The sequence below is a fragment of the Panulirus ornatus genome, chromosome 68 (assembly GCF_036320965.1).
Source record: "Panulirus ornatus isolate Po-2019 chromosome 68, ASM3632096v1, whole genome shotgun sequence".
In the NCBI taxonomy this organism is placed as follows: domain Eukaryota; kingdom Metazoa; phylum Arthropoda; class Malacostraca; order Decapoda; family Palinuridae; genus Panulirus; species Panulirus ornatus.
Genome location: NC_092291.1, coordinates 10,242,386 through 10,266,123, shown reverse-complemented (window position 1 = coordinate 10,266,123; position 23,738 = coordinate 10,242,386). Strand labels below are relative to the sequence as shown.

Genomic DNA, 23,738 nt, shown 5'->3' with positions numbered 1-23,738 from the left:
AACAGCTGGCCAAGTGTCATATAAAGACCCACTCCCGACCCCTCACTAGTCTTGCAACCACACTTGCTGTGTACACGCCTCCTGCACCGTGCACTGGTGCTTTGTGCATCCTAGCTGAACTTGAAACCCTTCTCACTGCACACTCCTACTGAACTGCATAATTATGATGTGCTCTGCTTTCATACAGCTCTGTACATGTACGGTGTACACTTGTTAGGAAAAATGACTGATTTTGGTTTAAATGTACAGTAAGCATGGGGACAAAAATTGCTCATTCTGAAAGTAAAAATTGTGCAGAAGGCTTATTGCTCTCCAGTAGGTGTAAGCTTATGTATATACTGAAAGATAATATTCTTTGTCAAAGACTATATGCCAGCCCTGAAAAAAACGAGTAAAAATCAATGTGAAATACGAATTACAGGATATCTGTTTACTTCATTCTTGAAGTTTATCTAAGTGTCAAACATGAGCGGCTTTCACTTTTCCATTTCCTTATTTGTTTGTGTTTGTTATGGCGACCACTTTCCTTGTAAGCAAAACTGACGACCCTGACTGTTCATCCTTTTTCTTCTCCCCAGAAGCTTTCCCTTCTTACTGAAGAAGTTTTTATACCAATGTTTCCCAAGGATTGCCATGCCCAGAAGTTTACCAGTTTAATTCTGCTGTGTTTGAGTTAAAATATGGATATCGATATAATAATCCACTCTGAATTTATGTGAAAGCCTCACAGAGGCTTCATGAATGATATTTTCATAGATATTAGTTGGCATGACCATGATGTGAATATACTGCATGTTTTTTGAGTGCCATCCAGTTTGCAGCCTTTGACATGGAACTGTTATGATAGGGGATGATGATTCTTCACTTGCATCTGAAAAAATATATGGGTATATGTAAGTTCACTGAAATGGTTTATGTATATAGATGTTTGTGGATATAGGCAAGTATGTTATTGTTTAGTGTGCAAGGCAAACGTCTTTTGTTTTCCCCACGTGTTCGTCTGCTGTGTGTATTACCTGTGTTGTATTGACCTTATCGGCGAGATAAGTGATTAAGGCTTTAAAGCTGCATAGATGATGGCAGCTTTTCGCTGATACTACTAAATTTGGAGAATGGACCAAGCCCCAGCTTTAGGAAGAAAGGAACTGTGAATATAAAGTAGGTCAACGTTGTAATGCGAAAGTACTTTGCATATGGTCATTGCATTTTCGTCAGTGAAAGTAAGCTGGAAGCAGTTAGATGTGTCAGCTGTGGTAAGAGGTGTTGACCACTTGTGGCATTAGCTAAACTGAATCTTCAGTATAATATGCACTCAGTCAGATAACAACAATAGTTTTACAATAAAAGGAATTGGTCATTCACTCCAGACCATTCCTTTACCAGAGACTTCGGTTCTGGCCTTATTTGCGATAAGGGAAAAACAGTTTTACATGTAAACTACTCATTGGCTAAATGGACAGTTCCACGTATAAAGTACTCATTATTGGCTAAATGCACAGTTCCACGTATAAACGACTCATTGGCTAAATGCGTGTATTATGATATTTCATCATAGTGTTCTGTTTGAAAACCTTACAGTTTTGTCTTTTGGTTAAAGAAATGGTAAAGTTCCAGATGATGGGCACCACAGAAATAATTAATACATGTGCATGAAACGCACAACAGTTGATTTCTTATAATCAGTGTAAATGATTTAGAGGGAGGGACTCTTATTTGCATTATGTGTAAAGGGAAAATATGGGGTTAAAGAAATGAAAAGTTGTTGAAATGTGTTAGGAATTCATGTAATCCACAAAAATATCAGTCTTGTACGTTGTAATTATATGTTATGATTACTGGTTCCTTAAAATGTCTTCTTTGTAATATGACCATTGTTAACAGTATTTAGTGGATGTTGTCATGGTATGTAAAGCCTTGAAATACAGCACCATTAAATGATAAAATGAACAGACACATGATGAGTTATCTGTTGGCAGAGGTACTTTTTTGAGGATTGCAATCTGTGTCCCACTCTTGTGAAATCATGGTTGCCACTGTTAAGAGTAATTGAAGAGTCTGGATTTACCTTTTTCACTCAAAGCAAGTTTTTTACACTAAATACCTCATTAGTGGTTGGGTTATGAGGGAGATGGAAAATGTGAGGTTAGATGATAAAGAAATGAAGTAGAATACCAAATGATTTAGAAATATGACCATTAGTAGGACAGATCTCAAAAGTAGTAATGCATTGTGGCATTCTGCGGAATGCATTAGTAGTTAAAGAAACTTGGCATTTCTAGATTCTAACGGCGTTTGCTTATTGTATTGCGACCTGATCTTTTTTATACATGTATTCAAAAACTGAATAAAGCTTTATAAAATCAAATCAAATGTCTGGTGAATGTATAATCTTAGCCATCTGCAGGATGGTTCATTTTATAATGTCGTCTAACCCTTTCCACTTTGAGAGTACTTTCAATTTTTAGAATAAAGGGTGCTACACCTTGTATCCCACATTCTTTATCAACTTTAGGGAGTGTAAGGAATCTAATTGTACTACTTTCATCAAAATATGTGTACAATAGCATGTGTCTCTATTAGCTGATAAACACTTTCAGTTGATAATGGTATAGGACTAACATAAAGTTCTTTTCCAGAGGAATGGCTTTATCACAACCACATCGACCATCTGCCCTCAAGCAGCAAAATAAGAAGCACAATACTCTAGGGCATCGTACAAAGGGGGCACTTTCAAGATTAAGCAAAGGTAGGCTCTTATTGATTAAAGACTTCCCAACAGATCCTAGATATTGACCCTTAAACAACAGGGCAGTAGTATTGCTTCCATGGCTCATCCTCATGTACACAAAAAAAATCAAAAACTTTTTTTTCCTTATAGAATATATGTGTTAATCATTATTAAAGAAAATACAAAGCTAGTATACTGTACTTTACTCTTTGTTGATTTAGGACAGTGTTGGGTGGACACGGGAAACAGCTATGTATGCGCCTTATTATTAAAGTATGTGATGAGTACGGAATTTGCTCAGGATTGATTGCATTTTGAAAACACCTAATCACGTAAAACAATTTATGACTTTTTTCAAGCTATGATTTCACATTACATATATGTACTTATTGGGTATACACAATTTTATGTTTTCATTTTGTTTACACATTTTTAGAGTATAATAAATAAAATAATATATATATATCTTTCTTTCTTTTCTTTTAAACTATTCGCCATTTCCCGCGTTAGCGAGGTAGCGTTAAGAACAGAGGACTGGGCCTTTTTTGGAATATCCTCACCTGGCCCCCCTCTGTTCCTTCTTTTGGAAAATTAAAAAAAAAAAAGACGAGAGGGGAGGATTTCCAGCCCCCCCACTCCCTCCCCTTTTAGTCGCCTTCTACGACACGCAGGGAATACGTGGGAAGTATTCTTAATCCCCTATCCCCAGGGATAATATATATATATATATATTTTTTTTTTTTTTCATACTATTCGCCATTTCCCGCGATAGCGAGGTAGCGTTAAGAACAGAGGACTGGGCCTTTGAGGGAATATCCTCACCTGGCCCTCTTCTCTGTTCCTTCTTTTGGAAAATTAAAAAAAAAAAAAAAAAAACGAGAGGGGAGGGTTTCCAGCCCCCCGAACCCTTCCCTTTTAGTCGCCTTCTACGACACGCAGGGAATACTTGGGAAGTATTCTTTCTCCCCTATCCCCAGGGAAAATATATATATGTATATATATATATTTCCATGGTTTATCCCCAATTACTGAAAATCTTTTTCATATATATATGTATATATATATATTTCCATGGTTTATCCCCAATTACTGAAAATCTTTTTCATTTCCATCTTTCCACCTCCAATTTGGTCTCCCACTTCTCCTTGTTCCCTCCACCTCTTATGCATATATCCTCTTTGTCAATCTTTCCTCACTCATTCTCTCCATGTGACCAAACCATTTCAAAACACCCTCTTCTGCTCTCTCAACCACACTCTTTGTATTACCACACATCTCTCTTACCCTATTATTACTTACTCAATCAAACCACCTCACACCACATATTGTCCTCAAACATCTCATTTCCAGCACATCCACCCTCCTCTGCACAACTCTATCGATAAATAAATAAATATATATATATATAAATGAGTGAATGGGCTATTCTTCATTAACTAGCTGTCATGTGTAATGCACCAAAACCACAGCTCCTTATCCACGTTCAGGCCCCAAAGACCTTTCCATGGTTTATCCCAGTTGTTTCACATGCCCTGGTTCAGTCTGTTGATAGCATGTCGACCCCAATATACTGCATAGCTTCAATTCACTGTGTTCCTTGCATGCCTCTCACCCTTCTGTATGTTTGAGCCTGTCACTCAAAATATTTTTCACTCCATCCTTCCACCTCCAATTTGGTCTCCCTCTTTTCCTTGTTCCCTCCACCTCTGACACATATATCCTCTTTGTCAACCTTTCCAAACTCATTCTCTCCATATGTCTAAACCATTTCAACACACCCTCCTCTGCTTTCTCAACCACACTCTTTTTATTTCCACACATCTCTCTTACACTTTCATTACTTACTCGATGAAACCACCTCACACCACATATTGTCCTTGAACATTTTGCAGATATCTTTCTTAGAAAAAAGAAGAAAGAACCCATTCCTATACAATGGGAATGGTTGTTTATCAAGTTTTTTCTTACCTAACTGTCAAGTTTTCAGTCCATGTATTAGGGCAATAGATGTGCATCTGGATTCTTTCTTTGTGGGTGAACTCGTTCCCAAGTGAATTCCTTTTTCTTATCATATGTCTGATGTTCTGCAAGAGACAGTGGTTACAACGTTCAGGTTGCAGGTAGGGACTGTTGGATTGAGATTTATTTTTTTCCGGTAAATTTCCTGGAAAGTGTTCTCCCAAAAACTCGTAGGTTTGTCAGAGTTTAGTGATTCTAATAACCTGAAGTGGGAGAGACATTCATAGTAAAAGGACTTCAGTTGTTCAGTTCTCAGCTGATTCTGCAAATGTTTCTTGGGTGCCTCAGTCTTAGGTTAGGAGCTCATCTTTGAAACAGTTTTGCAGCCAGAAATTTGAGGAATGTGACAGTAACTTGCTTCATGATGTTCACATGTCTACCCAGAGACAGTTTTGGTCATTTTTGGAAACTTTTCAAGATTCAAAAATATTAATCGTGTAATTCCTAAACCAGTTATTTGTGTATCCAATGATTTTTTTCTTATTTTCCAACTTGAGAACCTACTTATCTGTTTGCATATTTGTGGTCATCTTTTCACTTGGTTAAGAAGTTTTTCTTAAAGCTTTACTTTCATGTTGTTAAGCTTTCTTATTTCTTTTTAGGTTTTTACTCTGCAGTCAGTTTTTCTGTTCTTGTTTCCTGGCATGCATTCTCCTATCTTCTGCAGATCCTTTCTATTAACTGTCATTATTAGGGTGACATCCTTGTTTCAAAGAATTATGAGATACCCTTGGGTGGGGCAACCTACTGAGTGGTGTAAATTTGACAAAGTACTACTTACAGAGTGATATAGATTTGATAAAGTGGTTGATTAAGTGATAACTGATTTTATTCAAGTTATCTAGAATATATTTCTTATTTGAAAAACTATAAGGAAGAAGGATATGGTGGAATTTACTGTCAACTCAGATTCATTTTCTTTTTCAGGACGAGTAAGTGTTAAAACTTTAAGCAAGAAAGCAAGAAAAGAACTTAGTCGTCAGGAAAGAAGAAACAGATCTAAGCAGATCCGTGCTCAGAAAAGAGAGGAGGCTACTGCACGTAAACGTGCCTTGGGATCTGCCAGCAGTCCACCATTTTTGGTGTCAGTGGTACCTCTGAGTCCCAGTATCAACCCTAGAAAAATATTAAATGCCCTGATATCATGTGACAAAACTGCTACTGCCACCACAAGTTCCCAGGGCATCATACACCTAAGGTATTGATTGTTTTTTTTTTATGCTCTGTTATATGTACATTAAGAACAAACATATAGGAGAGATTTTATGAATGTTTATGGATATATGCATAGACTTCACTTACATTTTTTTCATTTTATATGATATGTTTTCATTATATGTATGATATGTTTCTGGGAAATTTGTTTTGATTGTTATGGTGGTCCTAAAAATTTCTTGGCTAATTGTATAATAATCTTTCAGTTGAGGGATTGGGCTAAAGCTTGGGTTTCCTCCCCTTTCAGGAGAATGATTAGTCCCATTAACTCTTAGTGAACCTTAGGAAATCCTCTTTTCTGTATTCTCAGTCACCTCAAAATAATGTTTTTGTAGGTGAGATCTTTTTTATTAGGAAGAGGTTTTTATTGTAGTTCTCTTTAATAACAAAGACTCTTAGTTATGATTAAATTTTTGTCACATGGAGATTAATTAAGTTATATATTGATGGAAAGATGGGCAAGTATGAAGTCTGTTGGGGATGAGAGAGCTTGGGAAGTGAGTCAGTTGTTGTTCGCTGATGATACAGCGCTGGTGGCTGATTCATGTGAGAAACTGCAGAAGCTGGTGACTGAGTTTGGTAAAGTGTGTGAAAGAAGAAAGTTAAGAGTAAATGTGAATAAGAGCAAGGTTATTAGGTACAGTAGGGTTGAGGGTCAAGTCAGTTGGGAGGTGAGTTTGAATGGAGAAAAACTGGAGGAAGTGAAGTGTTTTAGATATCTGGGAGTGGATCTGGCAGCGGATGGAACCATGGAAGCGGAAGTGGATCATAGGGTGGGGGAGGGGGTGAAAATTCTGGGAGCCTTGAAGAATGTGTGGAAGTCGAGAACATTATCTCGGAAAACAAAAATGGGTATGTTTGAAGGAATAGTGGTTCCAACAATGTTGTATGGTTGCGAGGCGTGGGCTATGGATAGAGTGGTGCGCAGGAGGATGGATGTGCTGGAAATAAGATGTTTGAGGACAATGTGTGGTGTGAGGTAGTTTGATCGAGTAAGTAACGTAAGGGTCAGAGAGATGTGTGGAAATAAAAAGAGCATGGTTGAGAGAGCAGAAGAGGGTGTTTTGAAATGGTTTGGGCACATGGAGAGAATGAGTGAGGAAAGATTGACCAAGAGGATATATGTGTCGGAGGTGGAGGGAACGAGGAGAAGAGGGAGACCAAATTGGAGGTGGAAAGATGGAGTGAAAAAGATTTTGTGTGATCGGGGCCTGAACATGCAGGAGGGTGAAAGGAGGGCAAGGAATAGAGTGAATTGGAGCGATGTGGTATACCGGGGTTGACATGCTGTCAGTGGATTGAATCAAGGCATGTGAAGCGTCTGGGGTAAACCATGGAAAGCTGTGTAGGTATGTATATTTGCGTGTGTTGACGTATGTATATACATGTGTTTGGGGGTGGGTTGGGCCATTTCTTTCGTCTGTTTCCTTGCACTACCTCGCAAACGCGGGAGACAGCGGCAAAAAAAAAAAAAATTGATGTTTCTTCTTTAGATGTTTGTGAATGTAAATTTTTTTTTTTTTTACTATGCTCTTATTTTCAAAGGAAATCATAGAACATTTGCATGATAATGTTTCTTAGCTTTTAGGATTGAAAGATTAACCTTTGCCAGTTCATGCTTGAACTTTTTTCCCTCCATGCATGTTTACTGTTTCATAGGTTAGCAAGGTTAGTGCCAGGAACATACAAAAAATATCCTCATTTGCCCACATCTAGTCTCACACAGGCATGTGTAATGCACCAAAACTGAAGCCCTTTCCACAGTCATGTCCCAAGAACCTTTCCATAGTTTATCATGACCTCTTCATATGCCTTGGTTCAGCCGATTGACAGCAAGTAGGCACCTGTGTACTACATTTTTCCAGTTCACTCTATCCCATGCACATCTTTCACCCTTTTGCATGTTCAGCCACTGATAGTTCAAAACTTCTTTCACTCCAATGTTTCATCTCCTTTTCAGTCATCCCCATGCTCCCCACCACTTTTGACATGTACGTCCTCATAGTTATTCTCTTCCCACTCATCCTGTAAACAGTTTAAGCAGATTCAGCTCATCCACTTCATCTCTCAGTCTCACTCTGCAAGATTCCTTATTTCTCTTTTACACTCATTCCTTTTATGATCATCCCTACATGCACTACATACTGTTCTCATACGTTTAATTTCCAATGCATCCAACCTCCTTAGTTCATTTGCATTTAAGGCCTATAACTCACACCAGCACAGCATTGTTAGGACAACTGTGCTATCACACATAACCATCTTTTTCCTCATAATGACCTATCTTTCCATACACCCCTCAATGCACTCACCAGTTGTTAACTTCAGCTCCCTTAGTTCAGCTGCCATGTCCATTTTCAGATATATAAAACACTTAGCCTTGAAAAGACCTGGTGGTCTGTTGCTGTTTTGAATTCCTGTATATCACTGAAGTAGAATGAATGAAGACATGGTTAATTCAGGTAGCGTTCAGAAAATGTAAAAATTTTACTATAGTAGAAAATGTTCAAGAGATGGGGGCCCCACATGTGTAAAACTCCCTCATCTTTCAGTACAAATAGATAATCCCAGATTGAAGGATAAGATTTGAAATACAGAGAAATGGAAAATTTACAATGTTAGCTTAACATTTTTAGTTCTTTGACTCTACTTCTGCGTGTCTTAGCTTTCTCGTATTTATTTGCTGCTACAACGAACCTTATGAAAGTTTCATGTTATTCCTCAGTAGCAGATAACTGTTTTTGTATTGCATAACTTTTTGAAGTATTGTGGTTTTGAACAAGGTTATTGGTGTAACTGTGAGCAGTGCCCTAGACTGCGCCACAGTCTTATGCACTGAGGATGAAAGTGCTGATGGAGATGATGCTATCATCTGATGATTCAGCTTAGTGGGCAAAGTTATGTAGAAGAGAAGTGTTTTAAGATTTCACATCAGCTAGCGGACAGAGGATGATGATATGTGTGAGTGAGTTAGTTTTATGCACTTAATTCGTCCAGTGTTGTTGTTAGTTAAAGTTGATAGATGAAATTATATTCACCTTTTACATTTGTTTGTCTTATGTAAAGCAATATTAGGGGAGAATTACAGAAAGTATTAAATCACCACAGATCCTTTTTATGTACTTACTACAAATGCTTTGCTTAAAAGTCACTCTAAAGGATAGTGTTTTGTTAGGGTTTATGTTATTATGAATTAACCATGTAAGGTATTGAATTATAGAATTTGTTTTCAGTTCCTCACGCTATAAACAACGATACTCCTTTGTTGTGCCCCCAGTAAATGATCTGTATGCAGTATTGGACAGTATTAAGGTATGTACTTTTTAATGTTTCCCCATCATGAATAGTCTTTATTAAGTAGCAGTTTACTTCAGAGGAAGATTATTAATGGCAAGATATTTTTTCAGGCCTGACGATTCAACAAGCGGTGTCTTAATAAAACATTGTATCAGATTATTCTCAAAATGCAAAATGCAAATCCAATTTGCAAATGCATCATGACCACTCCTCACCATTTCCTCTCTTTGTGTTAATGCATGATCTATTTTCTTCCTTGTTGTAAAGTACAATACATTTCTCCTTTACTTAACACAGAAAGTGTGCATATTTTACTTCATTGGATATATGATGAAGAAATCTACATGAACTAATAGAATAAATACTGTGGATCCTCCTGGTGTTATTAGAATTATAGTTAAAGATATAAAAAATGGATTGATGAGGTTTCATGTATTGAGTGAAACCAGATAGATGGGAACCTTCTGTCAAGTGGATAACAGTAGATAGTAGTTTGGGGGAATCTGGCTTGGAAGAATATACCATGTTTATAGTGCTTTGTGTCACTATTGTTTGGACAGAAAAAGAGGTACATTCTCCTTTGAAATTTCTTTTTGTATGGTATGGATGATGTGCTCTTTCTCTTTGGCAGGTAAGCGACACTCTGATGCTACTGTGGCCTGGGGATGAGGAAATAGGAGAGGCATCAGACTTGCTCCTGAGTTCTATTCTAGCTCAAGGCTTGCCAGTTCCTGTTCATGTACTCTCTGGTTTGGATGACATGGCACAAAAGGTAGGATTCTGATAACATGTTAACTGAAAGTATATGATCTATGTTCACCAGATTGTCGTATGGAGAGTGTCAGATTCAGCTTCTTATAGCTTGAGTAGAATACAAATCGTTTTAGGCAGATAGTATTTCATACATATAGCCAGTCATCAGTTTTACAACTGAATTTATATGTTTGTCCTCTAAGGCTGTTTTCCCTATTGTAAACAATAGGCTGATGCAGAATCACCTTCACTGATATTCATTGGATTCCTCCATCATAAATACCTTCTCACATCTGTACACATTCTTTATGTCTAAATTAGATATAGTGTCCTTTTTTTCATACTCCCCTCATCTTTAGAATGTAATTTCTAAGTTATCGGCTCCATATTTTTACACCACCCTATCTATTTATCTGTATCTCTGATGCCTATTCCTACCTGGAACTGCCTCAAGGGGGTGGCCACGGCAACATAGCCTCCATAACTAGTAAACTCCAGTGCTGTTTTTTATCTTTTGGTACCTCGTCCTTAACAGGCCACTGGCGGAGGGCAAGTTGAGCACAGTGTTTGCTGAGGCACCTGACTAATATTCCTGTTGACTACTACTACCTAATGCTTCTTCCTTATGCTCCCACCTAAATGTTCTTACCTACTTCTGTCTACTGCTGCTACCATTTTCTTTGGCCAGGCTAGCACATAGTGCTTACCACAGGAAAATCGAGTTATGAAGAATGAGTTGTGTGAGTTAAGTGTTGTCAAGTGTTATGTGTGACAAGGAGAGATTCTATGTTTGTGAACAGAGTGCCAGTAGTACACGTGTGGGTGAGTCAAAGAGAAAAAGACAGCTATCTATCTCAGAGGAGTGCAACTTAACCACTGAAGTGCTGGCTCTGTCTTCATACTTTCCTTTTATATATACTGCCTTATACTCCAGAACTTTTTAAGTATTTTTTCTCTTCATGTTTTTCCCATTCTTAAACCCCTTTAATATTTCAGTTAAGGCTTACCCTTGGTGAGACTTATCCATTACTGGAACCTCCAACACACAAAAGAAATGGTTACCATGTTGATTCTTATGGTTTTATTACTACCTGCATACTGCAGTATTTCAAATCCATACCATGTCTGATCTCATTCCTACTCAAGTAGCTTCTTGATACCCCATTAGTTTTTTACACCACATTCAGGGCATTAGAATTTTAGTTACTAATTTCACTTTTTGTTTGTTCAAATTCTGGTCTCCTTTTTAAGCCCTTCATTTTATTTTGTATTACCATGCACCGTACTCTCTGAGCACATTCCATGCTGTATTTTTGTCTAGATAATGTTTATGTAGGTTATAGTCTAGATAAAGGATAGTGTTTCTGTTAAGTTAATAAGGTGAGACTGCTTTTATTTTGGATGCTCTCTGCTCTTGGAATGTTGACTGCTGTGCTACCCACTGCAGAGGTGCCCACCACTGCAATGGCCACTACAACTGCAGGGATGCCAACAACTTCGCTAGCTGCCACTGCTGAGATGGCCACCATTGTACTAGCCAGTGTCCTGTCTCTCAATATAAACTTAAACTTAGGAGCAGAATTAAACCATTATCTCCCAGTTAACTAGCTATGAGCATTTTCTTGAGAAGAATTACAGCATTGGCATTACACAGCGTTCCTTTTGTGTGAAAGTTGTAGTCTTAGAGCCTAGAGATGACATCATATGCAGGTGTACCACTAAATTTATTGTTGCTTTTATATTTGGTTAGCATTATTATTTGTCAGATACACCCCTGACATTTTACATAATCCTGTTAGGAGAGACAGGGACGTGCCATGGACCAAGACATGCTGGATGCAGAAGACTTGGAACAAGAGTTAGATGCTCTCTTGACCATCGAGAATCCCCCTTCACATAAAAGATATCATGTATTACAAATATGTGCATTTTGATGTTTTGTTCTTATTATTATATATAATGATGAATGATATTACTGATATTCATTTGTTTGATGCTCTAACCTAGGATAGCAGTTTTATAGTTTGTGTGAAGCATGTTTGTTCCATTAACATTCTGCTGTGTAGTCATATAAAAAAATATCCATTTGTTTCAAGTTTTCATGAAAAAATGAAAGCAACAGCTTATCAGAGGTGGTTGAAGATGTGTGTAAGTGACTGTATAGGCTTGATGCACCAGATACACCCATGTGATTGGAATAGATTTGGTGATAGTAGAAGAGAACCTATAAATTTATTTAGATTTTTGGATATATGTTCATGTATATATATATCTGTTGGATATTAGTGTGTGCTTATTTCATCTATAGGGAGAAAAGAAGCACTTAGAATTTTATTTTGGTGAAATACCATTCACTATATATATCCGTTGGATATTAGTGTGTGCTTATTTCATTTGTAGGGAGAAGAGAAGCACTTAGAATTTTATTTTGGTGAAATACTATTCATTTTGTAATTTGATAGTAAAAGGTTCTCTGATACATATCATGTTTAATTACATCTGTAATAAGCATGTTTCATGTGATTTATAGAACTTCACAATGATCATGATCTCTACCCATTTCTTATCATTTTACACCACCCCACCTTTTCACTAAGAGGATACACTTTCTGACAAACTAAACATATGTTGCATGTACTGAGAGTGAATTAATGAATATGTTTTATTGTTCCATTTTCATACTGGAAATGGTCTGTTGTATTACAAGCTAACCAACCTTGGATTTGATATGATATAAGATTGATGCAAATCTTTTTTCAACTCAAACAGAAGAAGCATGTGGCCCGGCAGAACGTAATCAGAGAAATAGAATTGCGATTTCCAGGAACTGTAAAACTGCACAGTATTGAACGAGAGCAAGATGCTCTTTTGCTTTTGCGACAAATTGGAGCACAAAAACAGAGGCCTATATTCTTTAGAGATAATCGTCCTCACATTATGGCAGAGAAGGTGGAATTTCATGAAGAGGTGAGCAGTTATGAGTTGAAAGCTAACCATGAATATTGATTTGTCATGGATGATTATGAATATCTTTAGTTCTTTCAGTTATTACCACATAAAATTATTTTTCTTCCAATATGTTAAACCATACTTTGTGTGTCTTGTGTAGGTTTAAAGCAGAATGGTTAATACAGAACTTTAAGTCAGTCAGTCTTTGCACGTCTTGATACATTCTGTGATATTGATTTCGGAGTCATTCAGTCTATGCACGTCTTAATACATTCCTTGATATTGATTTCAAATACTTTGTCTATTTATATCAAATTGCCTGCCCTGATTTAGGTAGTATCAGAAACAAACATTGGCCATTTTTGCACTCATCCATGGTATAGTTGTCATATATATATTGGTTATTTTTTTTATTACGCTTAGTTGCTGTTTCCCGCGTCAGCGAGGTAACGCCAGGAATCAGACAAAGAATGGCTCATCCACTCATATACACCCATATATATATACATAAACGCCCATACACGCACATATACATACATATACATAACATACACATACACAGACATATATACACATGTACATATTCATACTTGCTTGCCTTCATCCATTCCTGTTGCTACCCCACCACACAGGAAATAGCATCCACCTCCCCTCAATGAGGTAGTGCCAGGAAAAGACAAAGAAGGCCACATTCTTTCACACCCAGTGTCTAGCTGTCATGTGTAATGCACCGAAACCACAGCTCCCTGTCCACATTCAGGCTGCACAGACCTTTCCATGGTTTACCCCATATGCTCCACATTCACATTGACTGCTTATCGACCTGTGTATACCATATCATTCTGATTCACCATTCCTTGCACACCTCTCACCCTCCTGTATGTTTAGGCTGTGATTTCTTAGAATCTTTTTTACTCCATCCATCCATCTCCAGTTGATCTCCCATTTCTCCATGTTCCCTCCATCTCTTGACACATATATCCTCTTTGTCAGTCTTTCCTCTCATTCTCCCCACATACCAAAACCATTGCCTGCTTTCTAAAGCCAAGTTTCCACAGACTTTTCCCTGGAGTGTCTTGACTGATTCATATGTCCGGGTTGAGCCCATTATACCACGTTTATCCAGTTCATTCTACTCAATGCACATCCCACATCCCCCTGAATGTTTATGCCCCGTAACTATCATCGCTCCTTCCTTTCATCTTCATGGTCTCCCTTTCCCCCATGCTCCCTTTCCTTGTGGCAGGTAGATCCCATTTGACAGTCTTTCCTTCTTCATCCTCTTCTTATGTCCAAGCCATTTCAACACACACTGCTCATCTCTCTTAGTCAGTTTGTTTGGAAACCTTAGTACATATAAGGACTTTTTCATGCTGAACTCTAGTCTGGTGTTGAAATATATGTTGGTGGAGATTAAGGCCTCTGAATAAGTAATTGATGGGCACTCTTTTAGAATATTCTGTGATTATTCAGTTCATATTTATTGGATATCTTTTGTCTTGTGGAAGCATGACGAGATATTTTCCGTGAGTATTTCAAGTATAGTTTTTCATTATTTTTATATTTGAATTTTAAAACAATTTTTTTTTTTTTGCTAAAAAGAAAATGCCCTGAATTATTTATAGCATTTTCTTGGTATTTATGTGAGGGTAATAGATATGCTTGAAAACCTCAGTTTAAAGATTATTTTTTATGCTTAATTTAAATCAGAAGTAAATCTTATATGTACTGTTTAACCATAAGGAATATCACTACTCTTACAGAATTTTAATGGCTTTTTTTACACATAGAAGGTAACTACTGTATTCTTAGAAGAACAGAAATATTTGGTTGATGTATATGATTTAGCTGTTGTTTTCCAAAACAGAAACATGCTCAGGCCAACAGAAAATAAAATTCTGGGAAAGAATATACATGTACAAATTGTTCTATGGAAATCACTGTCAAGTTAAGGGAAATAAAGAAACAAGTTAATTTTTTTTCCCTCATAGGGTTCAAGTGGAACTCTCAAGGTACATGGCTACATCCGTGGTAGAGTCCTTTCTGTCAATGGTTTAGTTCATATCCCAGGATGGGGAGAGTACCAGATGAGTCGTATTGACACTGCAGTAGACCCACACCCATTAGAAAATCGAGGTAGGGGTAAGCAATTGGATATTGTAGATGAAGAGACACATTTACTGGAGGAAGCTGATCCTAACTTGCAAGAAGATCTTACATCTACAAATGAGGTAATTTTTTCAAACTGCTGGAAGTCATTTGCTTAGATTTAAGATTGATCTTGTACTGCAAGTTAAAAGCTCTGATGACAGTTGGAGGATCCCCATTTTCAGTGGGTTACCAAGAGCTAAACAGAGATCCAATGTCATGTCTAAAATTTTCTCTAGAGTTTTTCTATTAAAAATTTGTAATCAGCAATTTTACATCTAATTTTGATTGGATACTCCATCTTTAATGATATTTCATATCATTCACCCTAACTTGACACTTCAGAAATACTTGCAATGTATTATGCCTGAGTATAAAAGTCCTGTTGCTGAAATTTAGAAAGTAGTCATTGTCTCTCTCACTTCTTTTGATGCCTGCTTACAGTATTATATATTTCTAAGGTTGACCCCCTAGAGGGAGAGCAGACTTGGCCAACTGAGGAAGAATTAAGAGAGGCAGAGGAGAATGTCCCCTCAAAACCCCGAATAAAGCGTGTTCCTAAAGGCACTTCAGATTATCAAGCAGCTTGGATCTTAGAAAATGATGGTGAATATTTTCTTTGTCTTCTTTAACAGCTTGAATAATTCTTACCTTAAATTTTAGTTTGGTCACATGGAGAGAATGAGTGAGGAAGGATTGATAAAGAGGATATATGTGTCAGAGGTGGAGGGAACAAGAAGTGGGAGACCAAATTGGAGGTTGAAGGATGGAGTGAAAAAGACTCTGAGCAATCGGGGCCTGGACATACAGGAGGGTGAATGGTGTGCAAGGAATAGAGTGAATTGGAACGATGTGGTGTACTAGGGTCGATGTGCTGTCAATGGATTGAACCAGGGCATGTGGGGTAAACCATGGAAAATTTTGTGGGGCCTGGATGTGGAAAGGGAGCCGTGGTTTTGGTGCATTACAAATGACAGCTTGAGACTGAGTGTGAACGAATGTGGCCTTTGTTGTCTTTTCCTAGCGCTACCTCGTGTGTGCTGGGGGACGGGGGTGCCATTTCATGTGTGGCAGGGTGGCAACGGGAATGGATGAAGGCAGCAAGTGTGAATATGTACATGTGTATATATTTATATGTTTATTCACCTATACGTTGAAATGTATAGGTATATATATGTGCGTGTGTGGGTGTTTATTTATGTACATGTGTATGTTGGTGGATTGGGCCATTCTTTCATCCGTTTCCTTGCACTGCCTCGCTAATGCAGGAGACAGCGACAAAGTATAATAAGGTAAATAATAAATATGAATACCATTGTCTTAACTGTCTTCCAGTTTTATGCTGTGGAGTAAATGCAGCATTTAACAACATTTGATATTCCATGTATTCTTATGTTCAGTGTGCTAAAACAAACAAAACCCCCAGGTTGCTTCAACATCTCCCAGGTATTCATGAAGTGCAGGAACTTTATTTTTCAAGTGAGACTAATATTTCTGTTCACCCCTCGTTGACACACACAAAGTACAACATTAGATATAGTCTGTAATCATTTCCATGGTCGTAGTATATGAAATACTTCTGTCCATGAACATTTCATTGAATACATCAATCCATCCCATATCTACCTTGTATCCTTAAGCCCTTAACCGTAGTCATGAAGAAAATCTTTACCAATTCTTCATATACCATAGTTTGTACATGGTCATACCATCTCAATAATTTCATTTATGATAGATCTCTATCTTCATTCAGTTAGATCTATCTAGTCCCATATTCTAACTGTGCTACAAGTTTTTTGTTTGTGCTCTTCCCCTTTACACGTATCTGGGGAAAAGAATATAAATGTACATGGGAGTAAGGATATTCACTCCTTCATGCGAACATTTTGCAAATACTTCTCATATATTTTGCTCTGCTTTGATTTTCTTTTATTTTACAGATGAAGAAAGTGTTAGTGATGAAGAAAATGAAAGTGATATGGACGATAATGAAAACTTGGCCCCAGTGGATATTGCTTCACAGGATGGATATGAGTGTGAGGAAGGAAGTGATGAAGAAGACAGTGAAGAATATGAAACAGTGACGGTCTCTAATGCAGAAGGCAATGACTATGATGAAAAAGTTGATTATGATGCTGAGATGGATGATCTGCAGAAAATGCAATGTAAGTATTATTACTGAATTATGATGAAAACTTTTCATTGACCCATTCTGAATAGAAAAGAAATAAAGACAAAATATGATAATGCCTGTAAGTTGTAGAAACAGTTAAATACTCATCCCAGATGAGGGCAGGGGATGATTGTATTGTACAGTTGTGTACATTTTGACCCCTGACAAACACCCTAGAATGTCTAAAGGCCCATGGCATACATTGCTAGAAATGCAAAACATAGCTAAACAACTATAAGGCTTAATATTGGCTCACTACATAGCTTGCCCCAAGTGATGAGGGAGTAGTAAATCTACAGGTATCCCCTTCACTGTTTTAGGGTTGCTGTTACTCTTGCACTCCAGCATGTTGTTACTTCCTTTAGCATGATGTATAATCAAAGTATCTACCACAAGTCTAACGCAAATTTACATGAAAAGCTGTAGATATTTATTAAACTTGAGCGACAGAGAATGAGATGTGGTTGCTATGGCAAGCAGATTATTACTGAGGTTTTCTTTTATATGGGTAAATGACACGTAACTAATTATTTAACCCCACGGCCACTCTTATATGGCTCCTACTTGTTTGTGGTTTATATGGCTCTTACTTGTTAATGGTTTATATAGCTCCTACTTGTTAGTGGTGACACAGTGAAAAGTCACATTCAGCGTGGCTGCATCAGTATCATTGGATGAACTGCATTAAGGAACTTTTTGCTCTAAAGATGTCCACCATTTCCCTGCTCCTGATTTGAGCATAACCTTAGAGCAGCAGGAGTCACATAAAAGTGGCTGTGGGATTAAATGATTAGTTAAATTTTCATGCATGTTAGCTTTTGGCAACAATAGCAACTCAATGGCACATTAAAAAAAACACCAAAGTAAAAGCAGTGAAAGCTGGTACATGCATGTATTGATACTAGTAATTGTACATGCATGTATTGATACTAGTAATTGTACATGCATGTATTGATACTAGCAATGCCACTGATAAGTGGCAAGTGACATCATCATCTTTGACTGTTGAGCAAAGGTGACAGTGATTGAGCAGGTCTCCAAAGCAGTCTTATTATCTTGGAATGAAGGAGTGCTAAATAAGAAAATGCCTTGCATTTAGGATCATACAAGTTGATTTTTCAGCCCCTCAATAATGTAATGTTGGCTTGCAGTTGAGAGACAAGAACTGTTAGCTAATATGATTTGTGCAGAAATGGAATTCTTTACAAAGGCAAATCCTGTTTCTGCTCACTTACAGTTACAGAGTAAACTAAATGTACTGTTCCCCCTCATCCACCTTAGTTTTGCACTGGGTGATTTCTGGTCACATAATTGGGTGGCTTGTCTTTCTGCAAGGATGATGGAAGGCATAGTAGACTTGCCATTTTTTGCTGGGTATTGATTGTGTTGGCTGAGTCTTCGCGCATGTGGTTCTATGGATGACTGCACCAAGAACATATTTCAGGGTACATTGGTGTTCTGTGTAGCTTTCCTTGGTATGCTGTGGCAGTTAGTTTGGTAGCATTCTTGTTGTCTTAATATAGAAGCAAGAACATATCTATATTTCTGACTGTCAGTTCATTTGTTTGTTTATGCTTCTCATATGGGCTGGGCCGAAGAACCATTATTTCATGAACTAATGGCACAAGCCTGAACATCTGCTTGTAGTTTATATAAATTTCTTCTACATGCATCACATGCACATGTATATGCATGTATCCCGCTCATACAGTTACACAGAAACAAACAGAAAGGCAGGCAAAAACAACAACAAATTACTCAAACCATTTTTTTAATGGTAAGTGTTTTCCACAACAGTGTTTTACTGCTGTGATTTGATTGGTCCATAACATATCTTTTTCCTTCTTCCCAGCTTCCAATGTCTATGTTGATATATTTCTTAAGTGTTTCCTAGATTTTCTCACACCATTTTTGCTTTAGTCATCCGAGTTGTAATGTAACATTTCTTCAGAGATAAAAGTTTATTTCCAATAATTTTTAGAAATATCCATGAAACATCCAGCTCAAGCTAACTTTATTAGATACTGGAAACGTTAGATTGAATTACCAAGGCTTTTGACCATTATGTTTTAAGTTGATCTCTATATTTTAATTGATATAGCGTGTTATAATGAAATCAAATAAGTCCTTAAGTTATCACTCAACTTTGTACTCATATGCTTCCTCATGCCTGTGAAATAGATTTTAGTTGAATACTGTATATGATATGCATATTTTTCATATACTTTCATGTAGAAATACAAGACATGAAGAAAAATGTAACAATTTTTCAGCTGCTAGAGAAGACAAGATGTTTCCAGATGAAATAGATACTCCACAGAATATACCAGCCAGGATACGTTTCCAGAAATTTCGTGGCCTACAGAGCTTTCGTGCTTCTCCTTGGGACCCTAGTGAAAATCTTCCAGTTGACTATTCCAGAATATTTCAATTTGAAAACTTTCAGCGCACAAGAAAGAGAGTTATTAAGGACGAGAGAGAAGGAGCTCTAGTAAGATTGATAAGTGTTTTGTTTTGAGTGTGCTTATATTAATAGTTAATTTAGCTAGCAACACTTTCCTCTCCTAAGGTAGAAAATTTGTTGGCCATTTTAAGTAAATACCTCCATTAGCATAGTCCCATATACTTGTCTCACGTACCATATTCCAGTTGCCTTTTACCCTGATGTTGCATCTTTTCTGCATTTCCCGTTACTCTTTCTCAATTTTTTTTTATTCTTACCCTTTTGGAAATTGCCGTATGAAGTGCCTCATTCAGATCTCAGAGTCTCCAATTTTCTCAAGCTTGAATAGGCAGACTAAAGGTACAGTGGCTTTGATATCCTTTGCAGACACCACCTTGTCATTATTGGTCATTGGTATGCCTAAAAGTGATAGTGTATTGATCAAATTTTTATCAGTAGTTATCCACTTACATTCACTCTCTAATTGTCATGTATAATGTAACAAAACCAGAGCCCTCTATCCTCAAATAGGCCCCACAGACCTTTATGTTGCTTCCCCCAACCACTTCATATATCCTAGTTCAGCCTACTGATAGCATGTCATCCCCAGTAAATCACATAATTCTCTCTTATCTCGTGCATGCCTTGCACCCTTCTGCATCCTAGCATTCAAAGCATCTTTCACTCCATCCATCCACCAACTCCTTGGTTACCTCATTTTATTGTTTGCTGGAAATGAGATGTTTGAGGACAATATGTGGTGTGAGGTGGTTTGATCGAGTAAGTAATGAAGGGTAAGAGAGATGTGTGGTAATTTTTTTTTTAAAAAGAGTGTGGTTGAGAGAGCAGAAGAGGGTGTTTTGAACTGGTTTGGGCACATGGAGAGAATGAGTGAGGAAAGATTGACAAAGAGGATATATGTGTCAGAGGTGGAAGGAATGAGGAGAAGTGGGAGACCAAATTGGAGGTGGAAAGATGCGAGTGAAAAAGATTTTGAGTGATCGGGGCCTGAACATGCAGGAGGGTGAAAGGCTTGCAAGGAATGGAGTGAATTGGAATGATGTGGTATACCGGGGTTGACGTGCTGTCAGTGGATTGAACCAGGCATGCGAAGTGTCTGGGGTAAACCATGGAAAGTTTTGTGGGGCCTGGATGTGGAAAGGGAGCTGTGCTTTTGGTGCATTATACATGACAGGTAGAGACTGAGTGTGAACGAATGTGGCCTTTGTTGTCTTTTCCCAGCCCTACCTCATGCACATGCGGGGGAGGGGGTTGTCATTTCATGTGTGGCGAGGTGGCGACGGAAATGAATAAGGGCAGACAGTATGAATTATGTACATGTGTATATATGTATATGTCTGTGTGTTTATATATATGTATACGTTGAGATATATAGGTATGTATATGTGTGTGTGTGGACACACATATACATACCTATACATTTCAACGTATACATACATATACATACGCAGATGTATACATATATACACATGTACATATTCATGCATGCTGCCTTCATCCATTCCCGCCGCCACCCCACCACACATGAAATGGCACCCCCCTCCCCTCGTGTGCATGCGAGGTAGCACTAGGAAAAGACAACAAAGGCCACATTCGTTCTTACTCAGTCTCTAGCTGTCATGTGTAATGCAACGAAACCACAGCTCCCTTTCCATATTCAGGCCCCACAGACCTTTCCATGGTTTACCCCAAACGTTTCACATACTCTGGTTCAGTCCATTGACAGCACTTTGACCCCAGTATACCACACCATTCCGATTCACTCTATTCCTTGCACACCTCTCACCCCACCGTATGTTTAGGCCCTGATCATTCAAAATCTTTTTCACTCCATTCTTCCACCTAAATAAAGTTTTAACTGAAAATATATGCAAAGGAAGCCTTTTTCAAAGGCTTTTGGTTTTCTTTATTCATTTTTGAATGCCAGGTACTCGATATTATGTTAAATATGTAGAAATATTGAATTAAAAACTTTTTATTTATTTATTTCCAGCCTGGATGGTATGTGGTTATACATATAAGTGAAATTCCTCGTTATATGTATGACAGCCACGTTGCAAGTCGATCACCTCTTGTAATCTTTGGGCTCCTTCCACATGAACAGAAGATGTCAGTTATCAATGTGGTCATCAAATCTCATTCCTTGGGACACTTCCGAGCCATTAAGTCAAAAGAACGGCTCATATTCCACATTGGCTTCAGGAGGTTTGCCAATGCACCCATTTTTAGTGAACACTCCACAGGGAATAAACACAAGGTGAGTTTGCTTTATTCTGTAACAATATCTGGATGTGATTGCTTGAAAGTTATGATTTTTTTTTTCATACTATTCGCCATCTCCCGCGTCGGCGAGTTAGCATTTAGAACAGAGGACTGAGCCCTTGAGGGAAATCCTTACTTGGCCCCCTTCTCTGTTCCTCCTTTTGGAAAATTAAAAACAAGAGGGGAGGATTCCACCCCCCCACACCCTCCACTTTTAGTCGCCTTCTACAACATGCAGGGAATACATGGGAAGTATTCTTTCTCCCCTATCCCCAGGGATAATGATTTTTTATAAGTTTGATATATTTTGTTCATATGTGAATGTATACATGTGTATATATGTACATATACATGTGTATATATGTATATGTCTGTGTATGTATAAGTATATCCCTGGTTTTTTTATAAGTTTGATATATTTTGTTCTTATGTGAAAGTGTACATGTGTATATATGTATGTCTGTGTACGTATAAGTATATCCCTGGGGATAGGGGAGAAAGAATACTTACCACGTATTCCCTGCGTGTCGTAGAAGGCGACTAAAGGAAGGGAGCGGGGGGGCTAGAAATCCTTCCCTCTTATTTTTGATTTTCCAAAAGAAGGAACAGAGAAAGGGGCCTAGTGAGGATTTCCCTCAAAGACTCAGTTCTCTGTTCTTAACGCTACCTTGCTAACGCAGGAGATGGCAAATAGTATGAAAAAATATTTTGTTCAGAAGTTTTTTAAATGTATGATTTCATCATTCACTTGATAAGTGAAATAAGAGTGGAAATGGATGTGGCCAACTTCTTGAGTGCTGCGGAAGCCTCATAAGTATAGAAGGGACTCCTAGAGCAGGAAATATGTGGGAGTATGCATTAGGGTTGTGTGATGACAGCAAAGTTCTGTAATGTACCTATATGTGGGGTACACTGGGTGAGAATGAGTTGTGGTATACTACTTAATCATAGCAAAACAGAGGGGAAGTAACTACAGTTGTTGTATGCAGATGACATTGTTTTGATATGTTAGCTAAATCAGAAGAGTAGTTGGAGAGAATGATGATGGGCTGCTGTGATATTTGTAAGGTGGAATGTTGAAAATTAAGTGGTTCATGTCAACCACTGAAGATTATTTACTAATGTGATAGAGTCTTCAGTAGCCAGTCCCAGTGGATCCCTGAATCCTGATGGTACTTAGAACACAACCATAATTTTTGCTTCAAAGTTTCAGTCTCACACTTGTCACTGCTCGTTATTTTCTGTCTCATAAGCCTTTTTTTCTTATATGATTGATAGTTTTTTCACAGAAGTGTTATTTAACACAGTCACCATAGTAGTAAGGTATTATCATGCAGATAGAAAGGAAACTTCCAGATCACTTTTCTTCTCAGAGTGAGTAAATATTTAAGAAAATAGAACCCTAAAAGGGATACCAAAAATTTTAGATGACAAACCTGACTTTATATTGGAACATTTCAGAAAATGGAAAAGCTATGTGAGCAAATCAGGAAATAGGGTCATTATATCTATGTATTCAGTTTTTTATGTGTATATATAATTGCTGTTAAGATTAAGGACTCTGGCATACTCTTGGAAACTTTATTTTGAAATTCATGGACTTTTTTGAAATTTTATTCAACACCAAGGATAAGTTATCTAGTGAACAGACTCCTAGGAATTTTAGTCTTAACGAACACTTTCTTGATTATTTAACTGTGTGTTGTTTTCATTAGGTGTTACCAGATTCT

At 37.6% G+C, this 23,738-nt stretch overlaps 1 protein-coding gene across 3 annotated transcripts in view; it reads left to right on the top strand.

Annotated features, from left to right (window-relative positions):
- Window positions 1–977: 977 nt before the first annotated feature.
- Tsr1 (Tsr1 ribosome assembly factor) overlaps window positions 978–23,738 on the top strand; it is a 32,075-nt gene continuing 9,314 nt past the window's right edge. The window contains exons 1-12 of one of the 3 annotated variants that reach the window (XM_071659510.1): window positions 995–1,158; window positions 2,637–2,746; window positions 5,675–5,945; window positions 9,196–9,274; window positions 9,891–10,031; window positions 11,812–11,922; window positions 12,782–12,979; window positions 14,953–15,192; window positions 15,571–15,715; window positions 17,050–17,274; window positions 19,556–19,773; window positions 21,740–22,003. In XM_071659510.1, coding sequence (XP_071515611.1) covers window positions 2,641–2,746; window positions 5,675–5,945; window positions 9,196–9,274; window positions 9,891–10,031; window positions 11,812–11,922; window positions 12,782–12,979; window positions 14,953–15,192; window positions 15,571–15,715; window positions 17,050–17,274; window positions 19,556–19,773; window positions 21,740–22,003 — 1,998 coding nt within the window. In that variant the 5' untranslated portion in view covers window positions 995–1,158; window positions 2,637–2,640. Of the gene's footprint in view, window positions 1,159–1,234; window positions 1,254–2,636; window positions 2,747–5,674; window positions 5,946–9,195; window positions 9,275–9,890; window positions 10,032–11,811; window positions 11,923–12,781; window positions 12,980–14,952; window positions 15,193–15,570; window positions 15,716–17,049; window positions 17,275–19,555; window positions 19,774–21,739; window positions 22,004–23,738 lie in introns of those variants that run through there. The other 2 variants (XM_071659511.1, XM_071659512.1) reach the window with 2 other exon arrangements.